Source organism: Aphanomyces invadans, assembly GCF_000520115.1.
Source record: "Aphanomyces invadans strain NJM9701 unplaced genomic scaffold supercont1.24, whole genome shotgun sequence".
NCBI lineage: Eukaryota > Oomycota > Saprolegniomycetes > Saprolegniales > Verrucalvaceae > Aphanomyces > Aphanomyces invadans.
This window is the reverse complement of record NW_008580169.1, coordinates 995,484-1,019,816: the sequence shown is the minus strand read 5'-3', so window position 1 is coordinate 1,019,816 and position 24,333 is coordinate 995,484. Positions and strand designations below refer to the sequence as shown.

Sequence of the window (24,333 nt, the reverse complement as noted above, 5' to 3'; positions counted from 1 at the left end):
ACTGACGGGGGTCGCCGAGCTGGGCCAGCGCCGTTGGCGTGCACGCAAACGCATCGATGGAGTGCACGAGAGTGTCCATGAAGCCAGTGTCTCGAAGCACCAAGGTGGCGCCGTGCGACAGGCACTTCCACATGTCCATCTGAAACCCGTCGAACGAGACGGCCATAAACTGCATGACCCGCGCGTGTCGAACGATGCCGACGGCGGCGGCGCTGTGCACCATGACGTTCACGGCACCAGCATGCTGGACAGGGACACCTTTCGGCTTTCCCGTCGACCCCGACGTGTAGACGACGTAGGCCTCGTCCAGCGGTGTTGCGACTTGGGCTGGGCGTGGCTCAAAGCAGGCTCCGCTCTGTGCGAGCTCCTTGGACGTGATAGACACAACGGGGATGTCATGTTCGATCGCTGCCACGTGCCCGATGTGGTCGTTGGTCGTGACTACCACCGATACACGGGCGTCGGCTAGCACATACCTCAACCGTTCAGGTGGAAATGTCGCGTCGAGGGGTACCATGGAGGCGCCGGCTTTCAGCGTGGCCAGCAACCCAATCGGAAACTCAAGGCACCGCTCCATGATGACGGCCACTCGGCTGCCAACGTGGACGCCAAGTTCAGTCAGTTTGACCGCGAGGACATTGGCTTGGTCGTTCAGGTCCCCATAGGACAACGACGCCGGACCATATTCGACGGCGGACAGTCCTGGACATTCTCGGGCTCTCTCCTCGAACGCGTGATGCAAGAGCTCGTATGGCAAGGCGACATGCGTGCCGCATGACGACAGCGCAATGAAGTTGGCCTCGTTTGCTGGCGCTGCGCTCGTCTCGGCTACGACTTGATGGCACGACGTCGGCGTGGCAAGCATCGCCAAGATGTGCGCAAACCGATCGGTCATGCGCTGCACCATCTCCTCGCTGACATCAGCGCACTTGAACGTCGTCTTGACTTGATAGAGATCTCCAGCTTCGGGGGAAATCGCAACGCACACCGTTGTGTCGACAAACTCGTGCCCTGATGTGACGTCGATGCGGACCGGCGTCGCGATGTCGGAGAGCTGCAGTTGGGACGGGGGATAGTTTTCAAAGGCCACAATCGTGTCAAACAGCTCCGTCTTGCCTATCCAACGCTGTATGTCGGACAGGCTGCAGTGTGCATGGTCTATCATGTCGGTGGAAAAGGCGTGGACTGCCTTGAGGCAGTCCGACGCGAGCTCGGACTGTCCCACGTGGACAAGCACGGGGACCGTGTTGATCAACGTCCCAATCATCCTACCAAACCCGCTGTCAGCGCGTCGATCACACGGTTGGTGTACCTTTCCGTGCCAGCAAGGCCGCCATCGCGTCCCGACACCACTGTTCCGAACATGACGTGGTTCGACTGCGTGTAGTGTCGCAGCACCATCGCCCACGCTGTTCGAAAGACGGAGCTTGGCGTGACCTGGGCCAGATTGCACACGTCGCGCAAGTGACGCAGGTCGAGGGTGCGACAGAGCGCTTTGTACTTGACGTCACAGGCGACGGGCTTTGGCACGGAGAGCGGTGCTGTCTTGGCGGCCAGTTCCAGAGCGGCACACCAAAATTCGCGAGATCCTTCTTTCCCGGCTCGGTTTTTGTGACTGGTTGCATGGTCAAATGGATTCGGACGAAGTGTTGTATTGTCAACGAAGTCGCGCGAGTGCAAGATTTCAGAACCGCGCAACGCGTCCTCCATAACCAGCTCGACATGGCACCCCAAGATAGACAGGTCTCGATTTCGACACAAGCGAAATTGTACAAATGCTGACCACAGGGTCTGGACGTGCGATGGACAAACGTCGCCAACAACGACGACGACCTTCAAGCTGGGATACGCTGTGGGATGGCCAAGACCAGATAGCTCTGGGTAGGTGCAGACAATGGCATGAACAGTGCGCAAGTCGCTGGCGAGACGTCGTGATCGGAGGACAAACGTTGCGCCGTTCGAGAGTGCCATCCACAAGCCGACGAGTAATGTATCGTGGCCAAGCGCGACAACTCGATATCCTGCGCAGATTCCTGTGTCCATGGAATGCAATCGACAAGAATTCGTCGTGGCGGAGGCATGGGCTTCAGGAAAAGCCATTGGCATTCTTGTGGGCACGGACGCCGAGGCAACAAAACCGTCGTGAAGAGTGGATGGAATGTGGAGACGGCTCCTGTCGAATTGTGTCGAGTTCGCAGCCACTTCCGTCAAGTCTAGGTAGACCACAGGAGTTGACGGCGCAGCTAAGCTCAGGATAAGATGGCGGTAGCTCTCGACGGTGACCATCAACGTTGGGTTTGAATCGGCTATCGTGACGGCGAGATCCTGTGCCGGACGTTCGACGTCCAGCAAGACTGGAATCGCACCAATTGCTTGGACCGCGAGAACTGCTACTGGAAGTTCGAAGCTTTCTCCAAGGACGACGAGGATTTGGGCGCCCAGACAAGCGACGTTCGCCTTGGCTTCAACCTGTCGAGCCACGGACTTGGAATAACAAACTAGATCACGGTACGACAACGGATCGCCGCTCAGCTCTATCGCAGGCGCATGTGCGTCAGAGTCGTCGGCGATCATTGTACAAGGCGCGACGGGGCTCAACCGAATTCGAGCTTTACTGCTAGACTGACTCTGGTGTTGTTCGACGTCGTGTACATAACTGAAGGGGCGCACTGCTCAGGGGACGCTCTTTGCAACGTGGTTTTCACCTGCAACTATTTGGCCAATCAGAGGTCACCTGGATTTGTGGCCAATCAACAGCCTTCCCTTGGTACTCCAGCCAATCAGAGGCCGCCACCGTATAGCTAGTGCATGAGTGGTGGGAACAGTCCCTGCACAAACGCGTCTCGAATCGTACTCTTCGTACTTTCCTGTTGTGCACTCCGGTCCTGTTGGGCTCTCTCGCACAACACGACTCCTCGCTTCTTTGACGCCAAAAGTGCTTGGGCCCATTTTGCCCCCTCGTGACACTCTGTAATGTTCGAAATGTCAACCTTTCACCCAGAGTGTATACACCATCGAGGCAACTCTTCGAATATCTGTGTGCCATCTTTGGCACAACCCTTGAAAGAGTCGCGAGCCCCCCCCCTGTGCCCTGCTCTCGTGACCCACCCACTGCATCCACCATTTATGAATACATGAGCCGCACCGACCTTAAGATGCTATCTGTGTGACAAGATTGCCTATGTACCTTTGGTATCGACGTCATGTTGTGGGTTAAGGACTCTTGGTGTTCCCACGCGACAGGAGTGAACGGTGCATCCTCGACACTCTGCAGGATCGAGCAATCGTGTCAGGAAGGCTCGTCTGGTAGAGCTGTGAAAAAAAAGTACTTGAGAGTTTCTGAAAATAATTCTGTGAGATGTGCGGTGCTCGCCTTCAAAGTCGGGACGATAGTAGCGGTACATCGTGTGTACTACTGTAGTTAGTATCCAGACTCGGCCGACTTTTTTTCCTTGTTGTGCCCATCATCGATTTCCCATCGTCATTTTTTTTCGCATCCAACAGGTGCCACCTTTTGAAAATGGACAATTGCCGTCCAAAATTGGATCACTCGACCACGTGTGTGTACTAGGGCGCTTTACGACAGCGTAAAATCTCACAGGATAGAATTTCAGCTTGCCATATCCATGAAATTCTGCAATTTTCCACTGACGCCTCAGCAATTCTTTCGTTCGTTTCCCGTCCTTTGCTGTCGCATGTACGGCGCTAAACGGACATGTCACAAAGTATCCCAATCGATCGGCATGTACTACTACTAGTAGTACTCTTGCTTGGATTCCAATTGGTTGATTGTCGTCGAAATCATAATATTTTAACCAATCAAAGCGGAGTCCTGATTCCATTTCAGGAAAACCCACCGTCGCAACGACAAGATACAAATTTCAACATTATTTTGTAGGACCACACTTTGTCGTGCCATGTCTGTCGTCAACGGTCGGTTTCGCCGTCCCGGTAGCGGTTTCAGTTGATTTGGCAGCTATATTTACTCCAACCTGTGAGCGAAACAACGGGGGCGCCACTGAAGCAGCAGCCGGACGCGCAGCAGCGAAGGCAGGAACGAGCAGCACAGTGTCCGCAATACCGCCATCCATTGCCATTAAACCGGCGCCAGACGCGGATGGCGCGTCGCGCAGCAGTGTGTCGGCCATCCGCCTCGAAAGCGGAGGGATGCACCACGATGGGCTGCGGCGCATCTATTCCCATGTGGCTCAAGATAACGCGGGTGGCAGATACGTTTCGAACCAAGTGCGGACGTCCAAGTACACAGTGTACAACTTCTTGCCCATCGGCCTCTACTTGGCCTTTCGACTGGTATTGTGTGCTCTCGCGACGACCTTTGTTGGTCTCATCCTTCCTCTCCAGTCGACCAACTTTTATTTTTTGATCATCGCTGTCCTCCAATCCATGCCGCTTATCTCGCCGCTGGGGCCCATGACGGCCATCTTTCCCCTCGTACTTGTCGTGTGCATCGGTCTCTTGCGAGAAGCGATCGAGGACAGAGTACGTCTCACTTCTTCGTACATATTGGTGACGTTTGGTGTTGTCTATCGCGGCAGAATCGTTGGCTGTCGGATAAGAAAAGCAATCTCAAACCAGCTCGGGTGTGGCGCCGCGGCAACGTGCTCGACGTCATGTGGGAGAATATTCAAGTCGGCGACATTCTCCAAGTCCATGACAAGGAAAATTTTGCCGCGGACGGCGTCGTGTTGTCCACGTCCGAAGAAAACGGTGCGTCAAGTCCGTCGACGCAGTCGAGTTGACCGCTCTGTCGCAGGTGCGTGCTTAATCGACACGAGCAACCTGGACGGTGAAGCCAACTTGAAGTCGCGCACTGGCCCCGCGATCACAGCAATTACGCGCTTTCCCGACGCGTCCGATCCGGACGGACACATTCCTCGGTTCACCCTGCAGTGCGAAGCACCGGACGTCGACATGTACAAGTTTACTGGAACACTCGAAATCTCGGGCGACATCCACGCCCTGGACGAACAGCAGTTTATTCCCCGCGGATCTACGCTCAAAAACACCAAGTGGGCAGTCGTCATCGTCGTATACACAGGTATCGCGTCGCTTTTAACGAAACCTCGATGGAATGAATTGCGGGCAGGCCACGAGACCAAGATGATGAAAAATGCCAAAGAACCGTACCACAAGTTCAGCCACGTGGACGGCATGGTGAATCGGGCGGTAGTGTTCATTTTCGTGGCGCAAGTCATGTTGTGTGCCGTGGGGTCGATCTGCCACAAAATGTGGGCCACGCCCTTCGAGTCGGCCATCATGGGCGTCGTGTCACAGTCGGACGAAGATTCGTTCTCAGGCATCTTCACCTTTCTCTCGTTTATCGTGCTTCTCAACACGTTCATCCCGAGCTCGCTTGTCGTCAGGTACACATCGCGCGAACGAACCCGACATGGACGGATCTGTTCATAGCGTCGAGATCATCAAGACGATCCATGCCAATTACATTGGATGGGACCGCGAAATGCGCAATTCCAAGGTGCTGACGGATGGCGCTGACGGCGCTGACGGGTTGCGTCGATAGGGCGAATGCGCGGCCGCGATCACGTCGACGTTGGTCGAAGAGCTCGGCCAAGTCAAATATTTGTTTTCCGACAAAACCGGCACGTTGACGCAAAACCTGATGGAGTTTCGCAAGTGCAGCGTCAACGGGTGCATCTACTCGTCGTCGGAGGTTGACAGCGACTTGAACGTGGTGGCGTCCGCGATCGGCATCGGCCATGTCATGGACAGCGAAGACGTGAAGAACGTCGTCGAATGCACGTCGACAACCAGCAAGTCGAGCCAAGCGACAGACTTTAAAGTGTTGTCGCTGGATCACCTGCGCATCTGCGGCCTCGACGACTCGACCCCCGAGGCCAAGTTTATTCTGGCCATGGCGCTGTGCCACACCGTTGTATGTGAACCGGACTCTGCGACTCCGTCTGTCCTCCAGTACAACGCGGATTCGCCGGACGAGGCGGCCCTCGTCAAGAGCGCCAACCTCCTCGGGTTTCGATTCCTCGGTCGCGTCAACCGCAAGGTAAACCGTCCTCCGCCACCTCGATCGAACCACCCACTGCGTGCGTCCGACCCGCAGGCTGTCATTGCCAAAGAGCATCTCAAAATCGAAACCGCGCGAATCGAATTTGACGTGTTGTACGTCCTCGCGTTCAACAGCAATCGCAAGCGCATGTCTGTGATTGTCCGCGATCGGCGCTCCGACACGATCCGACTCATTTGCAAAGGTCTCCCCGCGCTTCCTGTCGCCCCTGATAAGTGACTGTGGTCGCGGCTAGGAGCGGACTGTGTCATCCTGGAGCGATGTGCCAACTTTGGGTCGCAATCGAAGGGCGCGATTGAAGCACATTTGAAGGAATTCGCGGGCGAGGGCCTGCGCACGTTGTGCTTTGCCGAACGCGTCTTGGTATGCGGAGTCACGTCGGAAGCGGACCGTCATGGCGTTCTGTGGACAGGACGAGGCGACGTTTGACAAGTGGGCCAAAGCATACCGCGATGCCGAGCTTGCGATGAAATCCCGCGAAGAAGCCATCGATGCCATCGCCAACGAGATTGAGCAGAAAATGACGTTCCTGGCCACGACAGGTACGTGCCTCGTGCGAGATCCCTCGAGTGACGCCGCATGGATTGTAGCGATCGAGGACAAATTGCAAGACGGGGTCCCTGACACGATCGCGCGGTTGCTTCGCGCCGACGTCAAGGTTCGGGCGAGTGCGCACCGTCTGCTCAACGTGGGCGTACGATAGATTTGGGTCCTGACGGGGGACAAAGTGGAAACCGCGGTCGAAATCGGCCGGTCGTGTCATGTCATCTCCAAGGACATGGTCGAAGTCCAGCTCGATGGCGCGACGGTGCCAGCCATCGCGAAGAACCTGCTCGCGCTGGCGTCGACTCCGTGCTTGGTACGACAAAGTCCTGGACTGATCGTGACCTGTGCTCCGTCAGAAACCCCGGGCCCTCATCATCGACGGATTCTCGCTCTCGTTTGCCCTGATGCCGTCGAATCGCCGGGCGTTTCTTCAGTTTGCCACGCAATGTGCCGCCGTCATCGTGTGCCGGATGTCTCCGTTGCAAAAGGCATTAGTCGTCGAGCTCGTCAAGGACGGCGTCGGGTGTGTGACAATGGCAGTGTACGTAAAGCGACTGTTCGCCTTCATGCAAGGCGCCGACATCTCGTGCGAACAGCGGCGACGGCGCCAACGACATTTCCATGATTCGAGCTGCACACGTGGGCGTGGGCGTGATGGGCCAAGAAGGCAACCAAGCCGTCCGAAGCGCCGACTTTGCGATTCCACAGTTCCGACATCTCGACCGCCTCCTCCTCTACCACGGTGCGTCGTCCCTCGCATCCCGCATGATACCAACCCAACAACCTGGGCAGGCCGCATGTCGTACCAGCGCATCACGCAGTGCATCAACTATTTTCTGTACAAGAACGTCGTGTGCACGTCGCCGCAGTTTGTGTACGGCATCCTGTCGCTGTTTTCGGGAACGGTACGACGCCTGTGCCGTCCGATGGATGTTCAACTCTGTCCGCTAGACGTACTTTTCTTCGCTGTATATTGCCGCGTACAACCTGTGCTTCACCTTTCTCCCGGTCGTCGCCCGCGCCGTGCTCGAGAAGGTCCTCCCTGACCACATCTCGTTGCAATTCCCCGAGCTGTATCAAGTCGGCCACACCAAGGTAAGGGCAGGCTGGGACGAAAGATGAATCGCTGTGTCACCCAGGTCGCGTTTTCACTTGCCACGGTGTCTTCGGTTGGCGCCCTGGGGATTTTCCACGCCATCGTTCTGACCATGCTTCCGCTGTACTTTTTGGAAGCGCATCAAGGCGTCGCGAACATGGATCTATTTACCAACGGCGTCGCCACGTACATCGGGATCATGCTGGTCACGTCTCTAACGATCTGCCTGCAAACCAAGTACGAGCGACGAACACGACAAATGGGCTCATGTGGCTTCTGTTCTAGTTACTGGACGACTCTGACCTTGATTGCGTACGGCGGATCTCTTCTGGCGTTTATCGGGTCCACTTTGGTCTACGACGGGATGGACGGCGACTTGTACGGGTCGTGGGCACGCCTCCTGTCGTCGGCCACATTCTGGTTCACCATCGTCCTTGCCATCGTGTGCTGCGTCCTGCCGCCTCTCGTCCTTCAAGGCTATCAAGAAAACTTTCTCGAGTATCGAGCCAACCCGGTCCATATTTTGAAACGTACCAAGTTGCGCGTGTGGAGTGGCCACAGCGTGCGGTAGATTTTCCCTCGCTTGGTTTGACGGCACAACGTTAAGTCCCCATTGTGATATATCCTTTGTTCGTGTTGGCGCCGCCCGACTCGGCGAACGCTATTGTTTGCGAGGGGGGCCGCCAGGTTTGGCGTGGTGGCCGGGGAGAGCCCTCCCGCAAGACCAGAACGTTTGGATGGGGTGCAGGCTCAGGACACGAGGGAACGATTCGGTTCCCATGCATCTCCATGTCAATGGACATACAAATTTTCGTTTGATCGATTTAGTCGAGCGACCGGCGAACGGACGCGCTTGGAATGTACCCCATGGAATGGCTGGCATTCTTTGCAATCGTCCACCCATCCCAGTCCTACATCACGATGGGCTTTGTCCTGTTGCGGCAAAAAGAGCATTGGCACATACTTCAGACAACACGGTTAACTTGTCACCGACGGCTACGGCAAGCTGGCACGGATCCTACGGCGCAATGGTAGCAAAGGGGGACAGAGCAATAGCGATTCGTACGGAAGCAAAAGTGGCCGCCGTCGCTGTCGCCATGTACTCTGTCGTGGATTTGGCGACAACATGGTGAAAGTAACATTCGCGGCACACGTCGTCCCCGTCCAAGTCCAGAAACTCGTCTGCAGTGAGAGTTTGAGCCAAAAACGAGCAACAACGACGGATGTACTGGTCAGAGGGGCAGAGCAATCCGCGCAGCGGAAACACGTCGGATGGAAGAGCTGTCCCTTGTCGCGTTGTTTCACCGCGCCAACGTCCACAACCTACATGGAGCAGGCTTCATCACTTTTACCCAACGTGGCGATGGACTGACCTGCCGGCATCCGCGGCACAGTCGTCCCGAATGTTCATAATAGCATTGCGGATGAAAGATCTGTAGTTTGATTGAGAGCAGCGTGTCATGGAGGGATGGCGCCCACCTTGCAGCCGTCTTGGATAAAACCAACCACGTCGTCGTCGATGCGTTGCTCGCACGTGGTGCACACAAAGCACTACAGCCACGTGAGAGCTCTTCGCCAACGTCTTTTTTTTACCTTTTCGTGGTACAAAGAGCCTGATGGGACTTCGATCGCTTTGTCCTGGATACGGTGTCCGCAGGAGAGGCACTCGACGACGCGTTTGATGTCGGTGCAGGTAGTCGCACTGTTGTACGTTGGCTCGTCGACACTGGTCGTCGGGTTGACGTCGGATCCGCGTTGGTCTATCGATGGGAGAGGCCACACTCGCCCGGGCCTTTCGGTAGCGTTCACTTGTGTCCATGTTTGTGCGCTGCCCTTGTCTGCGCTCGCGACAGGGACCAGTGCTTGATTCTCGACAACATCATCAGGCTTTGGCATGTCCGATGGGATCGATGGGTCGTGGTCCGTCGCCGTGTGGGTTGGGGACGCCGATGGGCCTCCATGCGGTTGGTTTTCTGAAGGATGGTCCTCGTCCGTCGCAACAGCATCGTTGATTCCTCGTTCTTGGGCAGTGGACAGTCGCGCCGTCGCATCGACGGTACTGAGAGCAACCGTGGCCCGTTCGACGTCGTTTGTGTGCCCTGCGTGATCGCTGCCGATTCCCAAAGGAACTGGTAGCCCAGGCGCTAGAGCCAAACTGCAGGTGAGTCACACTTGCAGTGAAAGAGAGCGCCCACCATGTCGTTCTCCACAAGGAGGCGGTGACAACTTGCGATGCTTGTCCAAGCACACTCTGTGGAACGAATACGCGTCTTGGTCGACGCATTTTCCCACGATCGGCTACATGTCGGTACAAACTTGTCAAATACGCGCCCACGGCTTTAGTATACCTCGTGGCAGCCATGGCACACGCGCAACCCCACCGCACAGGCTTCGTGGTAGGCCTAACGAATTCGATGGAACAAGTCGACGAGGAGAGCGTCGGCTGTACCGAGTTGTACACGACGGTCCATCGCGTCGTCCCGTCAATCGGCTTTCGACATTGCTTGCAAGTGAGGCACTGGGTGGTCGTGAGGACACCAGCGTGGGCAATGACGCAGTTACGCACACTGTCGTGGCAAGCAACGTCGTTGCCACCGTATCGGCGCGTGCAAGTTGATGCTCCGACAATCGGATTCGAGCACACGCCGCATTTCTTGAGCTTCCGAACCGACCCCGCCCTGGCGACGACGCCAGACGAAGAAGTCGCGATTTCCACCGGCGGATGCACTGGCGATAGTTCGACTGCAGTGCCGGACTCCGTCTGAAACGAAGCAGATTGGGTCGTGACCTGCGCGCGACACGTTAGTTTGCATAAGCACATGTTGAGAGGTTGTGTCGTACGGCAGTGAGATGGCATTTCCCACACACGGTCACACTCTTTAGCAAGTCGCCACACCTAGACGATGCCGAGGCTCAACGTGAGCATCGCGCCAGCGCAAGGCCTGTGCGCCCCCGCGCGGGCGATGGATGGCTTACCTCGGGCAGAAGGCGGGCATCTTGTAGCGCGTTCGCGGCCAAATGCGGCTCGTGAAACGCTCCAACTTGCGAAAGGTCACTCTGACGAGTACAGGTTATAGCGCTTCAATGCGGTCCCACGGCAAGGCACACGGGCGACGATTGTTCTGAAGCACGACAGGAGAGCGCCGTGCCGTGGCACTGGTGACCACCCAAGACGCGCCGTGCCTCGTTCTGCGGCTGCCACGTCAGATGCCGGCATTCCACCAATCAGAGAGTTCTATTATTTGATTGGTGGATTTATAGCGAATCAAAAGGTTTTTGAAGTTGCACCAATCAATTCCACGATCGATCATTGCCATGAGTAGCGACCACGACGACCTGTCCGCGCGCGAGGGCCGCCCCGAGTACGTGCAGATGCAGATCGTGTAGACTCGATATGTTGAAGCTGATGGTTTACTAGACGAGTGCGACCTCGTCGCCTGGAGCCGGACACCCTGTCGTACCTCGAGGAAGTGAACGAGTCGTTTGTACAGAACCTCAAGGATGGCGACGTTGAAACAAGTCGCATGCTGCTGTGGAACGTGCTGGAAGAAATCGCGCCACGCATTGCGAGTGCTGCGTCCGACCGACATGCATGCGCATACATCGAAGTCCTCGTCGACCACATGTCCGCGCAACAACTGCGATTCTTCCTACACAAGATGGAAGGGTACTTTAGCCATTTGTGGACAAATCGGTACTCGTCCCACGTGCTGCAGCGTGTGCTTTCGAAAGTTGGCGCGATAGTCGAAAATGAAGTCAAAGGCGAGGTACACTCGTCAGTCGTCCATCATCTGGGCAGGGTCTCGCAGCCAGCCAGGACGTGCTCGATCTGCATGATTTCTCTAACGAGACTGTCTCGGTGCCGTTCTGTAGACTGCCGACGATGACGACGACGACCGCGCTGCAGGAGTGCCCGAGATGGCGACCCTTGTCGTCACCATGTGCGCCGAGGTTCAGAACGAGTGGTTGACACTCATCAACGACGTGAGTGCAAGCCACGTGATGCGCGCTGTGTTTTGCGCGCTGGCGGGACGGGCACCCGTAGTCGAGAAGCGGGGGAAGAAGGGCAAGCACAAAGCGCTGCAGTTCCAGGCGAATCCATCCGACGCGGCATCAGGGTGCGTCCACCGCCGCCATCCCCCACCGCGTCCTGACCACCACAATGGCTGGTAGGTCGACGGAAGTACCTGCAGCATTCCAAGACACGCTCGCCGAAATGCTTGAACTTGTCCTCGCGAGCTCGGACGGCAAACTCATGGAGCTCATGTCGGACTCGCATGCGGGGCCAGTACTTTCGATGGCCGTCCGCGTCGCGCCGGCATCGATCCAGTCGAAAGTGATCTTCAAATTGCTCAAGTGGAATGACGAAGAGCGAAGCAAGCAGCGGTTCTACGACTTTGCGGGCGACTCGGTCGCGAGCCATTTCCTGGAAGCGGTGCGTTGGCTGGCCTATGCCGCAAGGTCCAACGGTGGGTTCATGCTGTAGGTGTGCCACTCGTGCGACGAAGACGTGTGGACCGCCGTCTTTGAACGGTGCTTGCAAGGCCGACTTCTAGAGTTTGCCGAACATGCCATCTCAAACTTTGTCGTGCAAAACTTTATTCAGCGCACACCAACCCCCGAATTCGCCGAGACTGTGTTGGACGAGTTGCAGGGGGCGCTGTGGAGTTTGCTGTCCATGGTACGTCTCTCCCACTGGCGATGGAGGGGACTCATCGAGTATGGCGTAGCATCGCGCGGGTGTGATCTGGCGTCTCGCCGAGCTCTGCGTGCGGTTCAAATTGCGTGAAAAGAGCTTCTTCCTGGCGTTGGTGGCCGGCGTGGAAAAGCTTGAGAGCGCCAAGCCTGAGCCAGCTCGGCGTGACGTTGTGTCGGCGCTCATTGGACTCCAGCTCTCCAACAACCAGGTGTGCAACGACCGCCCTCAACGACGAACTCTTGCGATTTGATGGCTGTAGAACTCGAGGCTGACGCTGAACGTTCCCGGCGCCCGGATCATTGAAACGATGCTCAAGTTTCCCACCGACGTGGCGACTCCGTTGACGCAAAGGTACCCACGGCTGTGCAGTCCTTCCGATGCCAATCGAACCGATCGTGACGTTGCCATGTCCAGCATCCTGAAACTCAATTCGCTGCAGCTTGTGGCACTCGCCAAGGACTCGACTGGGAGCCGCTGCCTTGTGGTAGTCTCGGCGCTGTCTCGCGCGCCTGAATCGTGTGCGGAATAGGAACCGATCTGGGCAAGCGAGAGCGACGACGCGAAACTCGCCCTCTATGAAAAGCTCAAGGGCCAATTTGGGTCGCTCGTGTTGGATCGAAACGGGTCGTTCACGGTGCTCAAGTGCTTTGACGTGATGCCGCTCGCCGAAAAGGTGCATCTCTTCCTCATCCATTTCCCCATTGACGGCGGCGGTGTAGACCGCGATCGTCGACGAACTGGCGGCCGTGGACGGCAAGCTGGCTGGGAGCCACTTTGCCTCGATGGTTCTCACGCACTGCAACGTCCATGAGTTCAAGTCGAATCGGGAAAAGTGGCTGTCGTCGCACGGTACAACTTTCTTGGACAACACGGCGCGTCGTCACGTGCGGTCGGTTGTAGAGCGAAAGAAAAAGGTGAAAGAGCTCTTCTCCGACTTTCTCGGCGACGAGTCGAACAAGCGAAAACCCAACAAATCCGCCGACGACGACGCTCCCCGCACGTCCAAGAAGGCCAAAAGAGCTAAAAAGGAGAAAATCTAACGCGTGCGTGTCGAAGTGTGCCGCCGTGGGGACGCGTCGACGGTGCATCCATCACCGAGTCCTAGGACAGTCACGATCGTGAAAGAGGTCGTGCCGCTGGAAACCCCGGCGATACAAGGGGGAAACGTGCACGGCAAGCACAGCGTCGCGTCCCTGCTCCGGTGGAGGAGTTCAAGGACCTCGTTTGAAAATACATGCAGATGACTCGACGCCACTTTCTCTCGACCGCGCGATCGAGTCGTCCGGGAGGAGCGCATGCCATTCCGTATCGGGTCGTCGGTCAGCCCAGGAAGTTCTATTCGCGGCGGACAACAGCAAACAAAAATGGCAACGGAACGTGTTGTGTGGGGCGCTTTATCCGTTTGGACCAGACTTTGCGTCGGTAGTTAGCGACATCCCCTTACATGCAATTCGAATGGTACGGCAGCGCCGTCGAGTAATCTCGGAACGCCGGCGGGACGTACGTGCTGTCGTCGGCCGCCTTGGCCCTACCAGAGACGTTGGCTCGATTGCCCACATCGCAGCGAACGTACAGGATTTTCTTGCATGCGGTGCATGGGGTTTGGTACACTTTGTCGTAGTAGCTCATCCATGCCTACATCGACATCAAAAGCATGCCGACTCGGATCATATCGCCGTACGAAGAAGTGGTAAAAGCACGTGTCGGGGTAATGCACACGAAAGTAGCAGAGCGCCTACGGCGAGCCCAGGCGTCGGTCGAGGCGATGCAAAAGGGAACGGGGGGAGATACCTGTCGGGCATGGAGCGTCATTTGCTCAAACAGTTTGTACTTGGACTCGGACCACGCGCCGAGCGGCGCCGATTCGTTTAGGGGAAAGACACTGATGCGCTGGATGCATTTGGTCACTTGGGTGCCTGCGGCGCGCGCCATTTCCTGATCCTTGCCGCTTTCTTTGGCATCCAAGACGAGTTTCCGCAGCTCTTCTTGCTCCATCTTGGATGCTTCTTCGGCCGCCATCTTGACCTTGGCGAGCAAATCATCTCGTTTCGACTTGCGGATGACCTTCTTCGCTTTGAGACTCGCCTGCCGCTTCGCGCGCAGCCCGCGGTTCATCCCGAACGCAGGCGAGTTGGGGGTCGACGGTGTCATGGGACTCGCCGACACGCCGCAGTCGCCGTTCGGACCGTCTTCGGGAATGTGCGGACAGAAGCTCATGTGAACCACGATCTCGTTATTCAAGTGACACGTGATTGCAGTGATCACTTTGCGTCCGCCCCGCGTCGTTTCGGTCTGCTTCCAGAACTTGCTCGCTTTGTTCCGCTTCATGATGTACTCCATCATTTGGCCGAGATCGGCGGGCTGCAGATCGCCCTGCTCGTCAAACACCATGGCCCGCGCGCGCTTGGACGACTTGGGCGTCAATCGATCGTTCACCTATGTGCATGCCATGCGCCGCATGGGATCAGGAACGATCGATATGTGCGCCTACCTTCATCGGAGCTTTGACTTTATCGACCGGGTGGGTCACAAATCCTGCAGGAGCCAACGCAGATGCATGGGACGACAGGTATTCCATCCGAGGAAACCATGTTGTCGTTTGAGAGAGCCACACGTTCGCTCCTTTTCCAGCCATCTCGCGGACCTACCGCCAAACCCGATGAGGTCTAAAGACCGGGGGCAGGCGACGAACCTGGAGTTTCCAGTAGTACTCAAACATGAGATTGCGCTGTGCTTGCGTGACTTTGTCGATGTTTTTCGTCTTGTCTTCGAATTCAGCGCTCAACTTCTTGAGGATCGCCATGTTCGACTGAACGCGGTCAACCTTTGCCTTGAGCGACGTCGCAATCGACGTCGCGTTCGCTTCGCCATCGTCCGACGTTCGTGTTCCCAGCGTACCCAGTTCGTAGATTAGAGCTTCAGCCGCCGCGCGAACGGCGCCGACACGACCCGCCATGATATCGGCAATGCCCACAGGATCGCTCATCGTTGCAGACCAAGTGCCAACCGCGAATATGCCAAGTCGACAATGCCGTATTGTATATGTCAATCCTGTCAAACGATTCGATTGGTTGAACTCGAAAAATGGGTTGATTTTTAGCCAATCCGACAACTCCCATGTCACACTTGGAGCTTCTTGTGCTCGAAGAGTTTGGCCATCGCAGCGTCCTTGCCGTTCCGCCGGCTGCCGGCCCCCGGCATGGCGAAGACTGAAAGCCTTCTGCTGGATGGAGCGCCTTCTGCAGCTACGGAAGCACCTTGTCGCTGAGTCTCTACCAAACGCCGCTGTTCCGGGTCTTGCTCCAGCGTCAACGCGATGCCTTCTTGAATGAGCTTGCGAATCTCTTCACTCGTGTTCTTCGAGTACAACGTGAACACAGGGTACCCCAACTTAGCTTTGGGGTCCAAGATGCCCGTGGGCCCACCCATCAGCGTTCCCCACGCGCCATTTTGCACGATCGTCCGAGCGTCGTTCACTTGCACTTGTCTGCACAAGTGTGCATGTTACGTCGGTCCGGCGTTCCTTCGTTCATCTTACCTCGAGCTTGTGTTGGATAGAACATGCGCAAAGTATTCTTGGACCGCGCGGATGTTGTCTGCCCGTTTTGCGGCCAGGTATTGCGTCAAGAGCTTCACTTTGATGCTGCACCACCGTCGGTCGATCCACTGCTCCATCACGATGGCACATACCTCTTTGGAATGCGTACGACGTGGTACGCATGATGCTGCATGCGCTGGAACTCGATAGGGGTCAGCATCGTTTGCATCAAACTGAGCTGCTGCTCCATCTCGGTCAGTGACTCTTCCTGGATTCCCACGCGGAGGATGCGGCGCGTTATCGACAGGTGCCCGTTCTCGGTCGCGTCCGCAGCTTGCGAATTGCCAGGCATCACAACGACCGTCTTGCTTTGCTGGAGGTGCAGCTTTTCCGTCCGCTGGCGCTCTCTATCTGCGTTGTCCCATAGCAGCGACAGCGCCGTCATCCGCGCCCGGCTGCAGTTGAGGAACGCCCTGCATCGACCCCGTCATGACTCGTTTCATCCTCTCGAGGAAACGTACTTGCTCGCCCGCTGGGCGTGGATGACGCGCCACCGCCACCGCGCCATCATTACGCGAAAGTTGCCCGTCTCGGAGCTCCCGTTGAAGTAGTCGACAAGGAAGCGGCGGAGAACACTACCGGCTTTGGCTTTCTTTTTGCACAGAATCTACCGCCTCGGTGAGATCGCGAGTTGCACAGCAACGCGAGAACTGCGCGGGTGGGCCGCACCTTGAAGGTGAGGCTCCACAAGATCTGGCGGGTCTTGAGAATGATCTGGAGCATCGCTTTCGAGTTGGACAGATGGACCTTGCGCCGCCACACGCGCTGAATCAAGCACACGGCCGTGATCTGCCTGAACTCGATCGACTTGCGCGACTTTTCGACTTCCATGCGCCGGCGCCACGTCGTCGCGATCACGACGGCCACGATCACTTGGAGCCACAGCCGTCCCTGGCTCTGACACGCGAGCCGCCGCCGCTGCTCTTTGAGTTTCTGCGCGCGGCGATCCAGTTGATCGATCCGCCGCTCGTGCTCCATCTCGAGCTGGGCTTTGTACTTGGCCATTGTCTGAATGTGCTGCGCTTGTCGCTGTCGTGATCTGCGCATCGTGTCACAAACAGACCGCGGCGTTCTTTCGCACCGCTCATGGTAATACTCGGGCGGTGTGACTGCAAACGCGTTCGCCTTGTTCTCGTGCACAATCTACCCACGACTCGACTTAGCCTCGCTGCCCGGGTGGTGCCACCGCGCCGACGCACATCGATCTCCTGTCGATGACCATGTTGATTTCGTGTGAAAAATCCCTTGGCGTACCGTTCCCTTCTTCTTTTGGTCCTGGAACTCCTTGATGCGGCGCTAGAACAAAGCCACGGTTTGCCTCGGGTGAAACTCGTCCTAGGGTACTTGGAACTCGTCCCATGCGCGTGGGTCGTGCTGCAGATCCACGATCATGTTGTGGATGCTACCACAGCCTGCATCAGCACGCGATCCCATCGAGAGACGCCAACTGACCGTGTTTCGACCGTCATGTCTCGTGATGTGATCACGGGCAAAGCAGGTGAAGCCGTCGGGCGCGCCGCCTTCTTGTACAGCGCTGGCGGTGGCGGCTTGCGACTCGCGCCGCCGTCGTTTCGACCCGTGCTGTCGTGCTGCTGCTGCTGTTGGTGGTGGTCGCGCGCGTCGGCGAGGGTGGGCAAGTGCACTTGTCCCATGGGGCTACCACCACCAGCGTCAAGATGTGTCCCCCAGATACCAAGATCAAGTACGAGTGCTTGAGGTCTTTTCCAGGCGACTGCCCCCCGTTCGTCGCGTTGTGACGGGGGTGCGATGCGTGTGGCCGCGAGTCGTCTGCGCCGTTGTCGTCGGCAGCCCGCCATTCCCCCATCGACTTGATGTTCCTAGCAGGATGAATGTGAGCCCCGTTGTTTCACTGGCGAGAAAATTAGCACGTTACGTGGCCCATGTACACGGTAGCACGGAGAGCCGAATGAACTCAAGAATGTGTTGGCGAGGAATCCCCCACGCGTCGAGGGGAGGTTTCAATGGGCTTTGCAATGTCTCGTCCAAGACGGCTTCGCTCCGGAGCACCCGTCGATGCCGGGGGCTGCTCTGTGGACTTGTGGGGATCGCTGGAAACACGGGAGGCGGTTGGTCGACTTGCTGATCGCGGCGGCTGCTTCCATGCACTGACATGGGTCGCGGCGACCTCGAGGCCGCGTCCGATCGACTGGATCGCGGCGACGGCGCAGTGTGGATGAGCCGCCTCGGCGACCTATCTTCGTCGATGTCGACGAGTCGAAGGTCGGCACATGCCGACTGCATGAGGCGCTTTGCATGACTCGGTAAGACGATCGGGTGTTTGCCTCGGCGTGGGCTGTGCACGACGCGGGTGGATGGTTTCTTTCCTCCCGACTCTGCGGCCAACGTGATCACTTTGCGACCGCAAGCGTCGTACGTGACGTGGTGGAGGGATGTGGGTGCGCCGCCCTTGGCCGGGCGCGACGACGTCGATTCGAGGTGGTCGATGATGAACCCATCGATCAATTGCTGCTGCATGCTGCCGCGTGCATCGAAGCGTGCACGTTTCACCCGAAACGGGAGCTTCCTCTCGGTTTCAATTGTAACGACAGCCGCAAACACCATCACACGGATTGCCAGACCTGCATGGACGCGCGTGTTCTCATGACGTGATGGAGGTGTGGTGGCAACGGACATCATCATGGTGCATCGACTTGCGTGACGGTAGTCTCGCCCGAGGCAGTCCTCACTACACTGCGGCATGACCACAGTACTCCGCAATGCAGCGGGATGAGAGATAGACGTGCGTCGCCAAGTGACTGTCGCCTTGCCCCACCATCATTGCGACTGCACGTTTGTGACATACGCCACCGCAACACCGACTCAGCGGGACCTGCATACTTTCTGAACCACTGCGGATCCATCTTCAAAGGCACACGCGCCCTATATCTCATGTTTCTAGACGACAGCATCTCCATTCACGGACGCAGCATTCTCTTCTCGCAGGTCCGTCTGCAGTGTCCTTCTTCGTCGAGTTGCGATTAGAGGATTTTTCAATGATTGGCTAATAAAACTATAGCTCAGCCAATCAAGCTTCGTTTTCACGAGCATAGTGAACTGCAGTGAGTTGGCGCCACGTCACCTGCGATGGCGACAGCCGCACAATTCGAGGTACACGTTGGAATTAATATTCCGACGACACTTGATCTTTGTATCACTATCGAAAAATAATATCGATTTGTTCCAAATTGCCGATTGGAAAGGAGGCATGGCATACAAAGTTCGAGTTGATTCGTGGCGTAATTAAATTCCGATATTTTATCACGTATACTCGCCAGGTAGATCCATTCTTTCTTTTGCAGTGTGGCCAGCAACATGCGCTTCCTGCACTTGATCCGCCCAGTCATGTGCGTGCTGCCCGAAGTGGCGCAGCCTGACCGTAAAATCCCGTTCCGTGAAAAGGTCCTCTGGTCCGTCATCGTGCTCTTCATCTTTTTGGTGTGCTGTCAAATCCCGCTGTACGGCATTCAAATGTCGAGATCGAGTGATCCGCTCTACTGGATGCGTGTTATCTTGGCATCGAACCGCGGCACGTTGATGGAATTGGGTATCAGTCCGATTGTCACGTCCGGCTTGGTCATGCAAATGCTGTCCGGATTGAAGATGATTGAGGTCGACCAAAGTTTGAAGGAAGATCGCGCGTTGTTCAGCGGTGCGACGAAGCTGTTTGGGATTCTCATCACCGTCGGTCAAGCCATTGCGTACGTTGCTTCGGGCATGTACGGTGACATTGGTGAAATCGGTGCCGGGAACGCCATCTTGATCATCATCCAACTCTTTTTTGCCGGGATCTTGATCATCATTTTGGACGAATTGCTGCAAAAGGGCTACGGTCTTGGGTCGGGTATCTCGCTGTTCATCGCCACAAACATCTGCGAAAGTATTGTTTGGAAGGCGTTCAGCCCTACCACCATCAACACGGGTCGCGGTACTGAATTTGAAGGCGCCATCATCGCCCTCTTCCACTTGCTTATCACGCGCTCGGACAAGGCCCGCGCGTTGAAGGAAGCGTTCTACCGCCAAAACTTACCCAACTTGACCAACTTGTTTGCTACGTTGCTGGTCTTCTTCGTCGTGATTTACTTCCAAGGCTTCCGTGTCGATCTCCCCGTCAAGTACCAAAAGTACCGCGGCCAGCAGGGCACGTTCCCCATCAAGCTCTTTTACACGTCCAACATGCCCATCATTTTGCAAACCGCTCTTGTGTCCAACTTGTACTTTGTGTCGCAATTGCTCTATAAGCGTTTCGGTGGGTTCATCCTTGTCCGAATTTTGGGCACGTGGCAAGACGTGGAAGGCGGCGGCGGACAGTCGATTCCTGTCGGCGGGTTGGCATACTACATGTCTGCCCCTCAGTCGGCGGCGCAAATCCTGTACGACCCCCTGCGCTTTGTGATCTACGTGATCTTCATTTTGGGGTCGTGCGCCATGTTTTCCAAAACGTGGATTGAAATCTCAGGCTCGTCGTCCCGTGATGTGGCCAAACAATTGCGCGACCAACAAATGGTCATGAAGGGTCACCGCGATGCCTCGATTGTGCACGTCTTGAACAAGTACATTCCCACAGCAGCCGCCTTTGGTGGTATGTGCATTGGCGCTCTCTCTTTGGTCGCCGATTTGTTGGGTGCGATTGGTTCGGGCACGGGTATTTTGCTGGCCGTCACCATCATCTATCAGTACTACGAATCGTTCGCGAAGGAGCAAGCTGACGTGCCGTTGGCCAGCATGTTCGGCTTCAACTAAGTATAAAGCAACCCTCAAGATGAAGACGGATTGAACCTGGTTGAGTGTTGGATTGCGAAGGTGAAGGCGAGGTCGCTTTGTACTGCGTGTTTTCTTCCAAGGACATCCCCGCACAAGGCACATGATCTGGTGTGCTTGTTGCCGACCTCCAAATTGTACAATAGTATAGCTGGATAGAACCGGAGGACCTCAAATTGGATCGATCGACCGTCAGGTGGCTTCCCGTCGCGCCTTTCAGCGGTGCTACGTCGGCCGATCGGTTCTAGGTGTGCGAGAGATCAACCATTCCGAGGTACCCTCAACGTCATCGAGTGAACTAAGACCAACCTAATTCCATCCCATCTTCACTTGTCACTCCAAACGAGGCGTCGCAGTTCGTCCTGTCGTCGCCGCCTCCATTCCACTGTTTTCCTCGCGCGTAAATTCGAAATGGCATGGAAATTTGAGACGTCTCTGAAACAAAATAAAACGTGAATTGTGAAATTTAATACAACGTGTCGTGGGTGGCAAAACGCCTCAAACACTGCCAGGAGCACACACTACGGAGGAGTTGCGCCCGTAGGACAACAGAGCACATGGACAAGTCAACGCGGCAACGAGCGCAGCGTCGCAGGAAAGCACGAGCCAATGGAGGTGCCAAAGATGGCGACAACGACAGCACGAACAACAACAGCATATTGCGGTCGCCGCCGCAGCCAAGATCTCGGTCGTTGTTGCAGCAGCAGGATAAAGACCAGGGCGACGGCACGGCAGTGTCCGAATCGGATTCGGACGATGAAGCGGACAGCGACAAGGAATTGACGTCGTACACGTTGTTGCAGGCGCTGAGCGCTCACGTGGACGACGCTGACGCCGAGTTGAAGCAGGAAAAGGTCGAGGGTGAAGCATTGGAAGCAGCTATCGAGTTCAAGGAGCGCATGTTGGAGCTCAAGACGAAGGTTCAGATGATCGAAGATGGGAAGTTCGCTGAGTACTGTCGGCGATGCGTCGATTTCAAGGACGAACGGTCTCGGTCGCTGGAGACAGCTAAACAGCACAAGGAATTGCAGTTAAAGAACGTCGAGGATCTGCGGATGTGTGACCTCCAGACAGCGAACAATGTGTACGCCACTGCGAAAGCTCATTTAAAGCAAGTCCTTATGGCCAAGGTGTCGTCCATGTTGAGCGCCGTCGACAAACAGCTCGAGACCTTGGACAAGGCCGACATAGAAGCACCGGAGCTCGCCATCTCAGCCGACAATACTTCCAGGGAGGCCTGCGTTGAAGAGGATTTAGACCACAGCGCAGACGACGCCGAGCCCCGAGGAAAGAAGCCCAAGCTAGCCTTTGATACCCTCGACATGTCAGGTGGGTGACCTGTGCGTGGTCTAAACGGAAGAAATGACGATGGTGGTGCAGGGCCATTTGCGACAAAAATGAAATCCCGAGTCCTTGGGTGCAAGGACCTCCCATGCAAAAACATGGACCCGCTGCCGCAAGCCGACATCCTCGACGACTTGGCAGCAGTCTGCTCCGACTGGAAAGCGGCGATACCAGCCCAGCCAACGAGTCCCCACCACGACGATCCGTTTCCACTGGAGACTGGTACGCTCCTCAGATGCTCCTCTTCATGAGAGCTCACCATTCCGAAGTCGAGATCCAGCTCCATGGCGGGGTCCTGGAGTGCGGCAAGTACATGTTCGACGAAGGCGATGAAGTCGTCGTTTCGTCCAACGTGATGCAACGAGAGTACATTGGCGTCATCCAAGCCCTATCCAACGATGCCGTACGAGACGCCACCTCCCTTCAAATTCAAACCGCGTTTGTAGGTGTTCCTGCAGCTGAATACTGGCGAGACCGCGCGTGTATACTACAGCCTGATTGCGTCCAAGCGGTGCGAACTCAAACCGATTCTGCGAGGCAACTTGGGACTCAAGAACTTCCAATCCTCTGGATGGGTTCGATGTGAGCCGTTCTAACTCGCCTTGAGCTATCATAACGTGCCGCTTCATGCTATTGCATGCAAAGACTTCACAAGCTTGAAAGACACGTATAGGAAAGCACTACCGCTGCGTCGTCCATTCCTTCGACTGCATTCTATCCTGCACTGCAATCTACCTTGCCGGGAAGTGCGCATTCAGCGTTAGAATGTGTGACAAAGACACACAACGTCAACAATCTGGCGGGGCGTGGGAATGCTTTATCCGCCCAACCGATGCAGCTGAATGCATTGCAAGGTGCCGCCATCAACGTAAAAGCGATATCGTCTCGACCACCGCCGCATCTTTGGCACTTGCTCCAGCCGGATTATCCGGCAATTCGCCAAAAATCCGGATAATTTGATTTCGTCCAATCCCACGCTTGCATTTTATTGACTGGCACGTCAGTGCTTAAATCTCCAAGGATGGCGTTGGTGCGACTGGTGTCGAGCGTGCGCCGCATGCTGCAGCCGCCGCAATGGAGCTTCTTTCCCCAAGTGCAGCTCGAAGTGCTTCCCGGTGTGCATCTCCCTGAAGAATCCGTTGAAGATGCTGACGATGATGCGTTGTGGCATGCGTGCCCCAAGTCCAAGGTCACACGGTCGCGCAAGCGCATCCGCAACAACGACCCGTCCAAGCGACTCAAGAATATAGTGCATTTGCAGGACTGCGAACACTGCGGCGACAAGAAGCTTCGACACAGATTATGCATGGGATGCTTCAAGAAGGGAGTGTACTTTACTTCGTAATCCACTCAATGACGACTTGGCTACGGCACGCGATCGAATCATGCGGCTGAACCGCATGAATTTGTGTAGTCAATCGATCCATGCGTAGAACTCAAACACGAGATGGAGGATCGGCAGCGGCAGATAGCGCCACGAACACGGAGGAAGGTACGGCGTCGCTGGCCAAATCGCCAAAACGTCAAGCTTGCGAAGCCATTCGCGCCAACTGCGTCTTCGATGGCACGCATTGTTGACAAGGAGGAGGGTGTAGATCACTTTGCGCTGCAGTCGAGGAAGCCGCCGGTGGAGCATGGGGGTCCAGATGGGGGACCACTGCGGCGATAGCTTGTGGAGCAGTCGACTCGGTATACGTCTATCCCTACTACTTCCGTCTTTATACAAGCAGACTACAGAAAAAGGAAGGTGAGGTTTGCCGAAGCTGCAGCATGGAATCGGACCGATGCTGTCTTTCCTAGCGCCTGCGTCCACCAACGCCTCGATCATAGTGAGATTGTGGCGACATATCGACAGTGCGAGAGGTGACGTTCCAGCTCTAGCAACATGCGATCGATCAGTTTGGAAGGAGTCCTGGAGTCAGTTCGCCCTGTACAAGGTCTTGGCGTCCAAGTCGATGTCAGGTAAGGTGATCAAGTAACGAAAGAGGTCCAAGTGTCCGTGCTGCACGGCATGGTGCAGCGCAGTCCATTTATCACCGAGGGTGTCGTTGATGGATGCCTGCGGCTGACGGAGGTAGGCGTCCACTTGAGCGATGCTTCCGGCGACAGACGCTTCGTGTAGGAGTTGCCTGCGCATGAAGTTTCCACCAGCTGGACGAATCAAAGACGAGTATATTATTCATTTTATCCAATCACAATCATCTGAACCG

General features: G+C 56.2%; 10 protein-coding genes across 12 annotated transcripts in view; 5 read left to right on the top strand and 5 right to left on the bottom strand.

The window, feature by feature from the left end:
* Nucleotides 1-2,574, bottom strand: part of H310_10173 (hypothetical protein) — a gene marked incomplete at both ends in the record, with an annotated part of 13,085 nt that extends 10,511 nt beyond the window's left edge. The window contains 2 exons of the mRNA XM_008876454.1: nt 7-1,268; nt 1,313-2,574. Of these exons, the coding sequence (XP_008874676.1) occupies nt 7-1,268; nt 1,313-2,574 (2,524 nt within the window). The remainder of the gene's footprint in view (nt 1-6; nt 1,269-1,312) is intronic.
* A 1,422-nt stretch (nt 2,575-3,996) lies between these two features.
* Nucleotides 3,997-8,378, top strand: H310_10172. Of its 2 annotated transcripts, XM_008876453.1 has the most exons (18): nt 3,997-4,311; nt 4,363-4,500; nt 4,557-4,728; nt 4,775-5,059; nt 5,108-5,384; nt 5,431-5,497; nt 5,543-6,040; nt 6,098-6,245; nt 6,297-6,424; nt 6,474-6,603; nt 6,652-6,719; nt 6,765-6,920; nt 6,964-7,148; nt 7,204-7,349; nt 7,400-7,512; nt 7,559-7,702; nt 7,747-7,940; nt 7,989-8,378. In XM_008876453.1, the coding sequence occupies exons 1-18, from the start codon at nt 4,168-4,170 to the stop codon at nt 8,272-8,274; spliced, it is 3,279 nt and encodes a 1,092-aa protein (XP_008874675.1). In that variant the 5' UTR covers nt 3,997-4,167; the 3' UTR covers nt 8,275-8,378. The 2 variants fall into 2 exon arrangements, with proteins under 2 accessions (XP_008874675.1, XP_008874674.1); XM_008876452.1 differs by having other exon boundaries at nt 7,559-7,940.
* A 12-nt stretch (nt 8,379-8,390) lies between these two features.
* On the bottom strand, nt 8,391-10,730 carry H310_10171 (hypothetical protein). Its single transcript, XM_008876451.1, has 13 exons — nt 10,680-10,730; nt 10,545-10,599; nt 10,270-10,491; nt 10,153-10,221; nt 10,052-10,105; nt 9,899-10,001; nt 9,297-9,847; nt 9,183-9,254; nt 9,077-9,136; nt 8,933-9,026; nt 8,770-8,885; nt 8,668-8,721; nt 8,391-8,614 (listed from the first exon to the last, which is right to left on the bottom strand). Exons 1-13 carry the CDS (start codon nt 10,697-10,699, stop codon nt 8,528-8,530), a joined length of 1,557 nt encoding a protein of 518 aa, XP_008874673.1. The 5' UTR covers nt 10,700-10,730; the 3' UTR covers nt 8,391-8,527.
* A 283-nt stretch (nt 10,731-11,013) lies between these two features.
* Nucleotides 11,014-13,656, top strand: H310_10170 (hypothetical protein). Its single transcript, XM_008876450.1, has 11 exons — nt 11,014-11,065; nt 11,122-11,470; nt 11,577-11,821; nt 11,877-12,138; nt 12,190-12,384; nt 12,434-12,610; nt 12,662-12,753; nt 12,817-12,886; nt 12,932-13,075; nt 13,122-13,251; nt 13,303-13,656. The coding sequence occupies exons 1-11, from the start codon at nt 11,019-11,021 to the stop codon at nt 13,440-13,442; spliced, it is 1,851 nt and encodes a 616-aa protein (XP_008874672.1). The 5' UTR covers nt 11,014-11,018; the 3' UTR covers nt 13,443-13,656.
* A 111-nt stretch (nt 13,657-13,767) lies between these two features.
* Nucleotides 13,768-15,415, bottom strand: H310_10169. 2 transcript variants are annotated; one of them, XM_008876448.1, is made up of 6 exons: nt 15,095-15,415; nt 14,894-15,046; nt 14,194-14,838; nt 14,084-14,137; nt 13,976-14,037; nt 13,768-13,930 (listed from the first exon to the last, which is right to left on the bottom strand). In XM_008876448.1, the coding sequence occupies exons 1-6, from the start codon at nt 15,386-15,388 to the stop codon at nt 13,843-13,845; spliced, it is 1,296 nt and encodes a 431-aa protein (XP_008874670.1). In that variant the 5' UTR covers nt 15,389-15,415; the 3' UTR covers nt 13,768-13,842. The 2 variants fall into 2 exon arrangements, with proteins under 2 accessions (XP_008874670.1, XP_008874671.1); XM_008876449.1 differs by having other exon boundaries at nt 13,769-13,930; nt 13,976-14,137; nt 15,095-15,413.
* Nucleotides 15,416-15,522: 107 nt separating this feature from the next.
* On the bottom strand, nt 15,523-18,496 carry H310_10168 (hypothetical protein; the record flags this gene model as incomplete). Its single annotated transcript, XM_008876447.1, has 12 exons — nt 15,523-15,889; nt 15,941-16,045; nt 16,093-16,413; nt 16,462-16,607; nt 16,670-17,039; nt 17,082-17,143; nt 17,200-17,208; nt 17,255-17,296; nt 17,345-17,402; nt 17,453-17,656; nt 17,707-17,838; nt 17,895-18,496. 12 exons carry the CDS (start codon nt 18,494-18,496, stop codon nt 15,523-15,525), a joined length of 2,418 nt encoding a protein of 805 aa, XP_008874669.1.
* Nucleotides 18,497-19,283: 787 nt separating this feature from the next.
* H310_10167 (protein transporter Sec61 subunit alpha) lies at nt 19,284-21,173 on the top strand. The gene has a single exon (XM_008876446.1). The coding sequence runs from the start codon at nt 19,334-19,336 to the stop codon at nt 20,759-20,761; it is 1,428 nt and encodes a 475-aa protein (XP_008874668.1). The 5' UTR covers nt 19,284-19,333; the 3' UTR covers nt 20,762-21,173.
* A 106-nt stretch (nt 21,174-21,279) lies between these two features.
* Nucleotides 21,280-22,935, top strand: H310_10166 (hypothetical protein). The gene is made up of 4 exons (XM_008876445.1): nt 21,280-22,108; nt 22,160-22,345; nt 22,393-22,526; nt 22,570-22,935. Exons 1-4 carry the CDS (start codon nt 21,337-21,339, stop codon nt 22,717-22,719), a joined length of 1,242 nt encoding a protein of 413 aa, XP_008874667.1. The 5' UTR covers nt 21,280-21,336; the 3' UTR covers nt 22,720-22,935.
* Nucleotides 22,936-23,122: 187 nt separating this feature from the next.
* Nucleotides 23,123-23,589, top strand: H310_10165 (ribosomal protein L32). Its single transcript, XM_008876444.1, has one exon. The coding sequence runs from the start codon at nt 23,145-23,147 to the stop codon at nt 23,466-23,468; it is 324 nt and encodes a 107-aa protein (XP_008874666.1). The 5' UTR covers nt 23,123-23,144; the 3' UTR covers nt 23,469-23,589.
* On the bottom strand, nt 23,538-24,260 carry H310_10164 (hypothetical protein; the record flags this gene model as incomplete). The annotated part of the gene is made up of 3 exons (XM_008876443.1): nt 23,538-23,854; nt 23,906-24,000; nt 24,058-24,260. The coding sequence occupies 3 exons, from the start codon at nt 24,258-24,260 to the stop codon at nt 23,538-23,540; spliced, it is 615 nt and encodes a 204-aa protein (XP_008874665.1).
* Nucleotides 24,261-24,333: the final 73 nt, after the last annotated feature.

What these genes read in the sequence shown, in the direction of transcription:
- H310_10172 (XM_008876453.1), top strand. Translation starts at nt 4,168, where the DNA reads ATGCACCACGATGGGCTGCGGCGCATCTATTCCCATGTGGCTCAAGAT. An exon ending in TGGCGTCGACTCCGTGCTTG is followed by an intron (nt 6,921 to 6,963) that starts GTACGACAAAGT and finishes GTGCTCCGTCAG; the next exon opens with AAACCCCGGGCCCTCATCAT. An exon ending in ATCAAGTCGGCCACACCAAG is followed by an intron (nt 7,703 to 7,746) that starts GTAAGGGCAGGC and finishes TGTGTCACCCAG; the next exon opens with GTCGCGTTTTCACTTGCCAC.
- H310_10171 (XM_008876451.1), bottom strand. Translation starts at nt 10,699, where the DNA reads ATGCCCGCCTTCTGCCCGAG. An exon ending in ATGCCCGCCTTCTGCCCGAG is followed by an intron (nt 10,600 to 10,679) that starts GTAAGCCATCCA and finishes GGCATCGTCTAG; the next exon opens with GTGTGGCGACTTGCTAAAGA. An exon ending in TCCTTGTGGAGAACGACATG is followed by an intron (nt 9,848 to 9,898) that starts GTGGGCGCTCTC and finishes GTTTGGCTCTAG; the next exon opens with CGCCTGGGCTACCAGTTCCT.
- H310_10170 (XM_008876450.1), top strand. Translation starts at nt 11,019, where the DNA reads ATGAGTAGCGACCACGACGACCTGTCCGCGCGCGAGGGCCGCCCCGA. An exon ending in CTGGGAGCCGCTGCCTTGTG is followed by an intron (nt 12,887 to 12,931) that starts GTAGTCTCGGCG and finishes TGTGCGGAATAG; the next exon opens with GAACCGATCTGGGCAAGCGA. An exon ending in TGATGCCGCTCGCCGAAAAG is followed by an intron (nt 13,076 to 13,121) that starts GTGCATCTCTTC and finishes GCGGCGGTGTAG; the next exon opens with ACCGCGATCGTCGACGAACT.
- H310_10169 (XM_008876449.1), bottom strand. Translation starts at nt 15,388, where the DNA reads ATGAGCGATCCTGTGGGCATTGCCGATATCATGGCGGGTCGTGTCGGC. An exon ending in AGTACTACTGGAAACTCCAG is followed by an intron (nt 15,047 to 15,094) that starts GTTCGTCGCCTG and finishes GTTTGGCGGTAG; the next exon opens with GTCCGCGAGATGGCTGGAAA. An exon ending in TGACGCTCCATGCCCGACAG is followed by an intron (nt 14,138 to 14,193) that starts GTATCTCCCCCC and finishes GGCTCGCCGTAG; the next exon opens with GCGCTCTGCTACTTTCGTGT.
- H310_10167 (XM_008876446.1), top strand. Translation starts at nt 19,334, where the DNA reads ATGCGCTTCCTGCACTTGATCCGCCCAGTCATGTGCGTGCTGCCCGAA.
- H310_10166 (XM_008876445.1), top strand. Translation starts at nt 21,337, where the DNA reads ATGGACAAGTCAACGCGGCAACGAGCGCAGCGTCGCAGGAAAGCACGA. An exon ending in TCCGTTTCCACTGGAGACTG is followed by an intron (nt 22,346 to 22,392) that starts GTACGCTCCTCA and finishes ACCATTCCGAAG; the next exon opens with TCGAGATCCAGCTCCATGGC. An exon ending in AAGCCCTATCCAACGATGCC is followed by an intron (nt 22,527 to 22,569) that starts GTACGAGACGCC and finishes CCGCGTTTGTAG; the next exon opens with GTGTTCCTGCAGCTGAATAC.
- H310_10165 (XM_008876444.1), top strand. Translation starts at nt 23,145, where the DNA reads ATGGCGTTGGTGCGACTGGTGTCGAGCGTGCGCCGCATGCTGCAGCCG.